Here is a 10,952-nt window from a genome sequence, read left to right on the forward strand (position 1 = left end):
ACAACGTCCAATTGGGCATTTTGTCCAAACCTATTCAACATTTACTAGACGCGAGATAGACTTGTTGACTCTTATCTGTGTTAATAAGACCCTTGCACCTTCGGGTGGAGGTAAGGTTTGTGTGTACAGCTTGTACTCAGTGTTCCTGACTAAGTTGGACAGTCCAATCCCTATGTTCTCATGAAGCACAGAAGAATGGAAGTTTATCCAACATTGAGGGAACCTTGTCAAAAAATCTTCTATTGGGCGCCTCCAGGAAGAGACTACCAGTCCTAATTTTCAGAGGCTGCCTCCTCAACCAATCACAATGATCGACCCATTGTCTACTCTCTTGGTTTACAAACACATCTCCAGCTCTTCTCGGAGTGAGAGATGACCTACTAGGAGCTGGTACGCATACAGTAGATTTAAAACAAAATTTGGGACAGGGATTGGAGGTTTAGTTCATTTAAAAGATTTGTGGTCGTGTTTGAAACAGGTAGACCATCTTGGAGTTCAGCAACAAGTTTATTTGCCATTTGTAACAGTACAGATATAATAAGTACATTGGAATTATTTGGTCCTGTTCTTCATGACAATCCCTATTGGCCAATCTAAACCTATAATTAATTTGAAAAACAAATGTTTATACCTCACATAACCTAGTACAAATCGTACACACAATGGTTGTGTTTTCAACAGTTGTCATTGTTCTGATACAGTTGAACCCTTAATCCTAAACATCAAAGGAAACGACCAGTGTGGTTGATAGTATCTAGCAATGACTAATTCAAGTTGTGAAATTAGTTTGTCACATCAGTCTTTGCCAGACCCCTGAGGCTCCAGGCACAACTGTTAACAATCGAATACCTATACAGTACATTTTCTAAACTCTTAGCAACACACTTTCATTACACAATTAGCCATACAGTACAACTTTCAAAAGATTAACAGTTGATTACATTACAAAAACATTTAATGTTTTGTTTCTATCTGCATACAAAAGACAACATGACATTTATTGTCTTTTCCATCATTCAGTTTCCTTTTACTGTGAACAACTCCATTTTTGGGGGACGAGTGTGAAATGTGTATGTTTTCTCGCAATACCAAACTATAATTCTAGGAATCACTGTGCATGTGTTTGTCTGTGTGTCTGTGGTTCTATTACAGTACCTTGTAAACCCGTTCACTATATGAAGTCAGCTGTCTTCTTCAGGTCCTAGACGTGCAGTGCCACGTGTGACACTGTTTAGATTAGCTGTTTACATTCACCTGGACATATTGGTGCCTGGGTTTCTTTATACCGTTTTTTTGTGATGGCTAAAGCACTATCTATCTAAACTATTAGTATTGGTATGGAATTGTGTAAGCTGGTATGTAAACAACATTTAAGCATTTTTAAAACATTAACTGACTTAACATTCTGTGAAAACAACATGAATTGTGTTACTGGCATGGTCCAAAACAGATGTTGTGCTGATTGTGTTTAGAGGTTTGAAAACAGTGCTTAGGAGTTTTTATGTTGTCCACTTAACTGTCTACCTACAGTACAGTGTCTGGTAGATAGTTTTACTAACTGGCTATAAAATGTAAACAGTTATTTATTTGTTTATACAAATACAATCTCTTTTAAGAGAACGTTTAAAATCTAATTGTAGTCTAATGTAGTGTGGGACTGGGTGGTTTAACTGCAGAGGAAGGAGAGACACAAATGAGAGGGAAAGAGTATCCCAGTAAAAGAGATATGAGATCACGGTATTACAGTAAAAGAGATATGAGATCATAGTTGTTGCAATGCGACCATTGACCATGGATGGCAGTGGTCAAGCACAATCCACTCGTCCTGTCCTTTCCATTCTCTTCTCCTCAGCCAAAGAGCCAGCTGCTGCCACACTGACCTCTACCAAGCAGTGTCACTTCAAATCTAATCAAATCTTATTTGTACATCTGTTTTCATCATCAGTATAAGACCAATATCCAAGCTGCAACTTCAAACAAGATCAAAAGACAAAAGTATGGTCACACTCCTCACTGGGTAAACATCAACCACACACACACACGCACACACACAACACCCCACAGCCAGAATACGTTTGTTAGGGACTACTGAGGGGATAATTTAAATGCGAGTAGGGATGAGGTCAACTGTCGTGACATTTTCTAAACTAGTTTTAATTGGTTAACTACAGATGGGGATGAAAGACCCATTTTCTGTCATTACTGCACCATCTTGTGGTATAAACCAGTCCAGTAATACAGTAAAGCAGACCTGGTCTAAAGTAGCCTTGGATTCAGACCTTAATGGATGAAACACATGTTGAGCTAAAACACGAGCTGGAGAGTGACATTTTAAGCATCACAATATTTTTTATTTTGCAACCAAGATTATTGCCTAGGTGTTTAAATTCTAACTGGCGTAACAGTTTCTGTATTTTTTTTACCGAGTAAATACATTCATATATACACATAAATATATATGTATACGTGTATAAATAATTATAAACGATAAATTATAAATAAATATAATTTACCACAGGCAATCTTAGACAGCTGTTCCCGGCTTGTTGGGGTCCTTACAGACGAGAAGTGTCAGCGGCTAGCAGTGGGCAGTCAGTAGCAACTAACATCATGCCGACTGTCAGCGTTAAAAGAGATCTTCTCTTTGAGGCTTTGGGCAGAACTTACAGTAAGTAGACATGTTCATGCCTATTGCAATGGAAATTCAGTCTGTCTTACGGATCTCTTGGTCTGTTAGAGTGTTGAAGATAGTTAGCGACATGTGCTATCTTAGCTAGCTATAGTATCAGTATAAACTGCTACCCGCTAGCTAGCTCACTGCATCCTGAATGCCATTTTCTCTGTTTAGTTCATCTTAATGTGATTTTCTAATTGCTAGTATTGGTGTGATTATAGGTTCTCATGTGGCTGTACAGTGAATGAAACGTTGTTCTGACAGTTCTCTGCAAAACTAGTCTGTAGTCTAATTTCAGGGCTATTGCATCATTTCCTTGCAGCAGCAATGCTGTTGCGAGCTAGCCTGTAATGCTAGATTAATACTGTATGAGTGATGAAGTCACTACTGTCAATAACTTCAACCAAGGAATTATTTTAGGAACAAGTCCCTTAAGACCCGAGAATGTATAGTATAGCTAGATAACTAGTAGTAGCCATATTGGATGATGATCCAATACTATTTATCCAATAGAAATCAATTTAATAAATAAGATGAATAGTAACAGAATACATTATCTTTCCTTCTTTTTGTAGCTGACGAACAGTTTGATGAGCTATGTTTCGAGTTTGGTCTGGAGCTCGATGAAATTGTAAGTGTAAATTAATCAACTAATATACTTAATGCACACTATGCACCTTTGATGATTTAGTGTAGCTGGCGAGTTGCCTCAATCCATTCTAATCTTCCAGACCTCGGAGAAAGACATCATTAGCCGTGAGCAGGGGGACGCCAAGGCGGAGGGCGCTTCGGATGTTATCCTGTACAAGATAGACGTCCCAGCTAACCGCTATGACCTGCTGTGTTTGGAAGGGCTCGTCAGAGGCCTGCAGGTCTTCATGAAAAGGTGCGTCTTAAGACCAAAAGCAACGGCCAACAGATTAGCATTTCCCCTTGTTGTTTTGTGTTAGCCTAAAATGCTAACTCATATTATTGTGTTCAAGTTGGGCACTTTCTCATTGATGTGTGTGTTTGCCGGCTGGCCCGTCCTCCAGGATCGAAGCTCCTCGTTACAGACGTGTGAGACCAGCCAGCGGTGAGCCCCAGAGGCTGCTCATCACTGAGGAGGTGGGTGGAGTCAGGAACACGGCTCAGGGGTGACACGTCAGTCCAAAATAAACAGATTTAAAGGTGTATTCCGCTGAGGTTAACATACATTTATTAGTAGTCGTAGTAATAGTAAGCTCCACTATTATTAGACAGTAGCTACCATTATTAGACACTACCTAAGTATCCACTTATATTTCACCTTGGTTTTTGTGTCACCTTCAAAATGGTCGAATTTGTATTTAAAGAAAGATGAGGGTAGATAAGTATTGATAGGGTCTGAATCAGATGTGTTGCCCTCTCTGTTGGCTGTCCAGACTGCAGCGGTGCGCCCCCACGCCGTGGCCGCAGTGCTGCGCAACATCACCTTCACCAAGGAGCGCTACGACAGCTTCATCGAGCTGCAGGAGAAGCTGCACCAGAACGTCTGCAGGTCAGCCTTCCACGCGCGCGCACACACACACACATACCCGCACACACACACGCACACCACATTCAGAAGATGTTTGTTAGGGACTACTGAGGGATTCATTTCAATGGGAGTAGGGATGAGGTCCACTGTCAATAAATTTTCTGAGCTAGCTCTGGTTGCGTCAGATGACGACCCCTGATGGTTAGCCCACCAGCCCCCCACCTTCGGGCTCACAGCAACTGACCTGCAACTCAAAGTGACACGCTTCCAAAACTCAATCCACAAAACACTATCAGGCCACCTGGACTTTGATGAGGGCCTAGAAGAAGCTTTCTTCCGAGGAGTCACAGCGTATGGATGTTGGGATGAATCGAGGTTCAACATAGTCTGTTCCCCCGGTCTTCGTGTTGACCGTTATTAAGCTGTTTTTTTTTGGGGGGGGGGGGGGCAGAAAAAGGACACTGGTGGCCATTGGAACTCACGATCTTGACACCCTCTCTGGTCCCTTCATCTACACTGCCAAACCTCCCGGGGACATCCGCTTCAAACCCCTCAACCAGGCCAAGGAATACACCGCCACCGAACTCATGAGCCTGTACAAGGTGAGCAGCGATTGGGCGAGCGTCTGTAAGGTGACTTGCAATTGGCCGGAGAGGCTTGTTGTTTTAAAGAGTATACGTCTTTGCCTCTCGCAGGCGGACAGCCACATGAAACACTACCTGCACATCATTGAAGACAAGCCCGTGTACCCCGTCATCTACGACAGCAATGGCGTGGTCCTGTCTATGCCTCCCATTATCAACGGTTATCCCACATTATACACACATGAGATGGACGCTCGCTACCTGCTTGACAAACGGATCGACAAAACCAATATGTTCTCTCTCTTTTAGGAGACCATTCCAAAATCTCTCTAAACACAAAGAATGTTTTCATCGAGTGCACAGCCACGGATCTCACCAAGGTGAAGTTGGGGAGGGGGGGATAAAACGACCGTGTTTCTCGTGATGTGTTTATTTAAAGGGGCTTTTCCTCATGTTTGTTCACTTTTATTCACAGGCGAAAATTGTGTTGGACATGGTTGTGACGATGTTCTGTGAATATTGCGACGAACCATTCACGTGAGTCAACTTTCAAAAGGCCGTTTGGCTCTAATTTCCCGCACTGCATCTGAACAGCATTGAACTCAATGTGTGATTTGAAGAAGAAAGGAAAAATACAATAAAAAATCTCTCTTGCATTCCTCACTTGCACCCCTTCTTTCTCCTCCTCTCTCTCACACCTGCCCCTTCTGTGTGTGTGTCTCTTTCTCTCTCTCTCTCTCTCTGTCTCAGGGTGGAGGAGGCTGAGGTGGTCTATGCTGACGGCAGGACCTGCATGTACCCGGTAAGATCCACCACTTAGAACGCATTCCTTCTTTACCACAGATTTAGCCTGTGAGCATTTCCGTCAAACGCATCACGTGTCGTTGGGTCTTCAGGAGCTGGCTTACAGGAAGGAAAGGATATCTGGAGATTTCATCAACCGCAAAGTGGGAATCAAGTGAGTGAAATACAGTTACATTTAGTCATTTAGCAGACGCTTTTATCCAGAGCGACTTACAGTAAGTACAGGGACATTCCCCCCGAGGCAAGTAGGGTGAAGTGCCTTGCCCAAGGACACAATGTCATTTTGGCACGGCGGGGAATCGATCTGGCAACCTTCTGATTACCAGCCCAACTCCCTCACCGCTCAGCCATCTGACCCCCCCCCCCTGAAATAGGAGTGGGCAAAAGTTTAAAATATTAATATTAGAATATTACGATTGGAATACCTTGTATAACGGTGACTCTCTCTCTCCCCCCCCCCCCCCCCCCCCCCCCCCCCAGTGAGACAACAGAGAGCATCGCCCAGCTGCTGACCCGGATGTGCCTGCTCTCGGAGGTCACGGGCGAGGGCGAGATCGAGGTGGAGATCCCGCCCACCCGCTCCGACGTCATCCACGCGTGCGACATCATGGAGGACGCCGCCATGGCGTACGGCTTCAACAACATCGTCCGCACCACGCCACGCACCTACACCGTAGCCAATCAGGTGAGGGAGGGGGGAGCGTGCGTGCGTGTGCGGATTTGGATCGTCTGTGCCTATTCATGTACATGGGCTTTCTCCGGTGTGTTTAGCTTCCAATCAACAAACTGACAGAGTTGCTGAGGCAGGACCTGGCTAATGCTGGATTCACCGAAGCTCTCACCTTTGCCCTGGTAAAGACCCCCACACACACACACACACACACGCACAGTCAGTTTCTCTTTCACGCCACTGTGAACTCCGCTCATCATTCCGTCTCCATTCTCTTGCAGTGTTCACAAGAGGACATCTCAGACAAGCTGGGGAAGAAGATCAGTGAGACCAAGGCAGCACACATCGCCAACCCCAAGACCGCAGAGTTCCAGGTGAGACGCACAGCCGCCCAACTCGCCCGTCGTGTCCTTCCCCATGTGGTTGGGATGACGTTCTAAAGATGGTCAGAAAATGTACTGAACACTCAATGTTACCCATTAACCATTCCAAACAAATGTAAGGAAGGAACCAAACATTTTACAAATGTATATGTAAGGAAGCCTATCATAATTGGCAAATCTGCTAAAAGCACTCGGTAAAACTAAATGACGACTACACTGATGCTTTTCAAAAATGTTCCATCTCACACAAAGGTTTTAGTGCACAGTCACCTGTAGTTATAGGTTTGCATGGTAGTGTTGGCAGCTCACTCATCTCAGGGGAGGGTACAACCTAACCCTCTCATCAGAGTACTTCGAAGAGGAACAAATGTCTTCAAAAGCTTTCAACAAGACACAAAGGCATCAATGAGAAACGATTAACAACCCAACATTTTGGGGGGGGATGTTTATGTACACTTCAAAGGGAATTCTGGAATTCTCCGTCATTCGGGGTTGTCTCCCTATGGGGCGCACGGCAATGCCGCGAGTCAGATGCCGGGCCCGTCGTAAACTGCAGCTCTCTCTCTCTCTCTCCGTCCACCAGGTGGCGCGCACCACCCTCCTGTCGGGCCTGCTGAAGACCCTGGCTGCCAACAGGAAGATGCCTCTGCCCCTCAAGCTGTTTGAGATCTCTGATGTGGTGCTGAAAGATGAAACCAAAGGTGTGTGTGTGTGTGTGCCTCCTGTCTTCTTGCGACCCCCTGCAACACTCACCAGGCCTCTGAGTGTGACCTCCTGACCTCTGCTCCTCCTCCTCCTCATGGTCTTCACCCAGACGTGGGCGCCAGGAACAACCGGCGCCTGTGTGCCGTCTACTACAACAAGAGCCCCGGGTTCGAGGTGATCCACGGGCTGCTGGACCGGGTCATGCAGCTGCTGGAGGTGCCGGCAGGCCAGGACCAGGGCTACCACATCCAGGCAGCGGACGGTGAGGGCACACACGCACACGCGCACGCAGATTTCTAACAATAGTGTGGCCCCCCCCTCGTGCTGTTCAATAGCTTTTGCCTCTGGGCTTTTTCTCCACGTAGCAGTCCGGAGGTCTGTCTTGTAAAGAGCTTTAGTGTTCAGGGGGCTCTGAAGGGGGCACTGTGTTGGGACGGGTCCCTGCTCCGAGCCTATTGTCTCGTTAAGGACACGGATGACTCGCGACGTGTCCAAGCATATACTACACACCTATTGCTGCAGTTATCTTCCAAGACATAGATATACAACTTTCCCTCGTCGACTGTAACTTTTTGTGGGCTTGTTTTTATAAGACAAAAGGTTTTCACTATTGAATAGACCAGCAAATATTGGGGGGGGGGGGGTGATATAAGTAAGAAACAAAATGTCCACGGAGGAGTGGTAATGGTAGAGCTTCAGACTCACCCCTTCTGTCTTCCTCCCCGTCCCTCCCTTCTCCCCCTGCCGTCTCCTTCCCTCTCACCAAGGTCACACCACAGTCAGGCTGGAGCTCTGGTGTCCCCTCCTCAGACACCAGCTAATCAATGGGGCTTGGGTATCACAGAACGAGAGAGAGGGAAAGAGGGAGAGAGAGAGAGAGCCAGAGAGAGAGAGAGAGAGAGCGGGGGAAGTACAAGGGAGAAGGAAAGAAAGGAAGGTGTGAGAGGGCTTGGGGAAGGAGGGTGAGAGACAGAAGGGCTGGGGGTGGAGGGGTGTGCAGGGGGTGGGGGGGTGTGCAGGGGGTGGGGGGGTGTGCAGGGAGTGTGCAGGGTCTGCAGTGAGAGGCTGCATGTGAGTCACGTCGTCTACTGCAGCAGAAAGGAAACACGCGTTCCCGTCACGTTCGGCCTGGTCCTCTGCACTCGCACACACCCGCACCCTTCTTTTCCGTAGCGCACTCGCACAGGCACTTAGGCCATGAAGTGTGCGCACACACACACACACAAACGCTCATTCCCAGGACACACTTATCACTCTCAAACACACTCAGGAGCCTTCGCGCACCATTAGCACTATATGTCAGCGTCCTTGACCCTGACACAGGGTCATTGCTCCTAAGAGGTCACCTGTACATCCCTGTCCCAGCACTCCCTCTACACACACACACACACACACATCCCTCGGGACATGCACGCCGGGAGGGTGAAATGGCAATGTTCCCCCTGCTCCTTTCCCCACCCTCAGTGTATCTGCCACCCAGGCTACAGTGAGCCGGGCTGGGTAGGGAGGGGGCAAGGGGGGGGGGGGGGCAGGACTGGAGCTCTGATGGAGAGTGGATGGGAGACCCGCAGAGGGAATAGCCAAGCTGTCACTGAGAGCCTCCCTGACACACACACACACACACCGTCTCTCTGTTTCTCAAGGGCAAATACAGAGCTAAGAGGCGAGGGAAGAGGCTGAGGGGATTAGAGGGAGCAAGGAGGAAAAAACCAGATGCCCAGGTTTCACTTAACAACTGTGTCAAATGGGAGCTCTTCCCCAGTGCTGTTACAGACCTGCTCATATTGACTCTGTTTACCTTTGGCTGTGGAGATGTGCACATCCCATTAGGTGTTATATATATATATATATATATATATATACATACACACACACACTAGGGATGCACAGATCCAGATTTTTGTGTCTCGGCCGAGTACTAAATCCACTGGTTAAGATTCTGCCGAAACCTAATACCGAATCCTACTCCCATCCTCAGTCCATTAACACAGTAAACACATTAATGAAGTAAACAACGTCTACAGCAGTGTTTTTTTTTTTTCAATTTTCTTTCTTGTTTTTTTTTTTTTATTAATTTTTTTATAAAGGATAGGCAACATTTTGCCAGGAAGACAAGTGGGAAAAACTGTTTTGACAATTACCATGCCTGTGTTTACCCTGTCTCAAGAGCCAATCAATATCCAAAATATTAGCCTTTTAGATTTCTTGAGTTTCTTTCGGATGTTTCATACGCAAATGTTTTAACAGCGGACATGTGTATTGTTTAGGGTCCTTGCCACCACGAGACAAATCGGCATTTCAAACTGAACATGTAACTCGATTTGAATTGCCTTCTTTTGACTCAAAGTACTGCCAAACAACACAAGTTGCATTTTCACTTTCTCTCAGCCTACTGCATTAAACAGTCAACGTAACCTACGTAAACACCTTCTCGTAATCAACGCCCGCGCCATTATGTCGACCAGCGTAGCGCGCGTAGGGTACGGTTCGCCGAATCTGAAACCGAATCCTGGATTCGGTGCATCCCTAACACACACACACACACACAATGACTTTTTGCTTAGTGGAAAACGCCATACCCGTGTGCGCGTGTTCAGACACACACGCAGTCGTCTGAAAATGTTGGAAGCATTTCATTTTTCATAGCAATGAGCAAAACATCTGAATGGTGTGCTTGAGTAGGAAGAGGAGATGCACTGGGAGTATAGCACATCGATATACACTGGATCTGGAGTCATGGCAACCTTGAGTCTACAGTTTCCTGTCTGTGTGCTTGTACTGTGGTTTTGCTCCTACCACGTCAGTACGGCTCGAAAGTCGTCGCTATCCCTACACATCGTTTGGTTCTATCTTTCAAACGTTTGGCTCTGTCAATGGACCTGCATCACAGACGGATGTCTGGCACGTCATCTAACTTGTCGTTCTTCGTTTTTTCGGCCCTGCAGACTCCACCTTCTTCCCAGGGCGCTGCGCCGAGATCTTTGCGCGAGGGAAGAGCATCGGGCGGCTCGGGGTCCTGCATCCCGACGTCATCAACCGCTTCGAGCTCACCATGCCCTGCTCCGCCCTGGACATCGACATCGAGCCCTTCCTGTGACCTCCTCCCCCGCCCCCCCTCCAACACACACACACACACACACACATTTAAACATGGTCCGATGAAACTTCAGTGGTTCATGCACTCATCTAATAGTCTCAACTCACGCCCAGTGTGTGATGTCATAACCCGGCCCAGTTTGGCATGGAATGGCACGGCCCGGTCTGGCCCAGTGCAACGTCGAACGCGAACCTGGCTTAAATCATGAGTTGTCAATCTCAGTGAAGAATATGCGTGACCAGTCGTGTACGGTTAAACAGATCTCTGTCAGTTTCGGCCCTAAAATAAGTCCACAGTTGATCGTCCAGATGAAATACTCTTGGGGGGGGGGGGGGCTTTATTTAAAAAAACTAACATCAAGAATTTGTTGGTCGGTAAATTGTAATATCAATAGACTATGTATGTATGGATATGTTTTTATCACTCACGATCTGTACCGCCATTAAACTGAATGACACATGGCCTCTGACTCATCCTTTGCAGTATGTCATTTGGGTTAGTTACTCAACTGGGTAAAGGATGGTATTAAGTTCAGTG

The 10,952-nt window shown here is 46.6% G+C and overlaps 1 protein-coding gene across 1 annotated transcript; it reads left to right on the forward strand.

Annotated features, from left to right (window-relative positions):
* Positions 1–2,548: 2,548 nt before the first annotated feature.
* farsb (phenylalanyl-tRNA synthetase subunit beta) lies at positions 2,549–10,877 on the forward strand. The gene is made up of 17 exons (XM_047035641.1): positions 2,549–2,668; positions 3,250–3,305; positions 3,406–3,560; positions 3,709–3,781; positions 4,078–4,193; positions 4,624–4,774; positions 4,868–4,976; positions 5,066–5,136; positions 5,232–5,293; positions 5,507–5,558; positions 5,653–5,714; positions 6,041–6,245; positions 6,332–6,412; positions 6,512–6,604; positions 7,197–7,314; positions 7,428–7,580; positions 10,264–10,877. Exons 1-17 carry the CDS (start codon positions 2,611–2,613, stop codon positions 10,413–10,415), a joined length of 1,767 nt encoding a protein of 588 aa, XP_046891597.1. The 5' UTR covers positions 2,549–2,610; the 3' UTR covers positions 10,416–10,877.
* The last annotated feature ends 75 nt before the right edge of the window (positions 10,878–10,952 follow it).

Source organism: Hypomesus transpacificus, chromosome 15 (assembly GCF_021917145.1).
Source record: "Hypomesus transpacificus isolate Combined female chromosome 15, fHypTra1, whole genome shotgun sequence".
NCBI lineage: Eukaryota > Metazoa > Chordata > Actinopteri > Osmeriformes > Osmeridae > Hypomesus > Hypomesus transpacificus.

Coding starts and splice junctions, on each gene's coding strand:
- farsb (XM_047035641.1), top strand. CDS start 2,611: ATGCCGACTGTCAGCGTTAAAAGAGATCTTCTCTTTGAGGCTTTGGGC. Junction 4,775..4,867: donor AACTCATGAGCCTGTACAAG/GTGAGCAGCGAT, acceptor TGCCTCTCGCAG/GCGGACAGCCACATGAAACA. Junction 7,581..10,263: donor CCACATCCAGGCAGCGGACG/GTGAGGGCACAC, acceptor TCGGCCCTGCAG/ACTCCACCTTCTTCCCAGGG.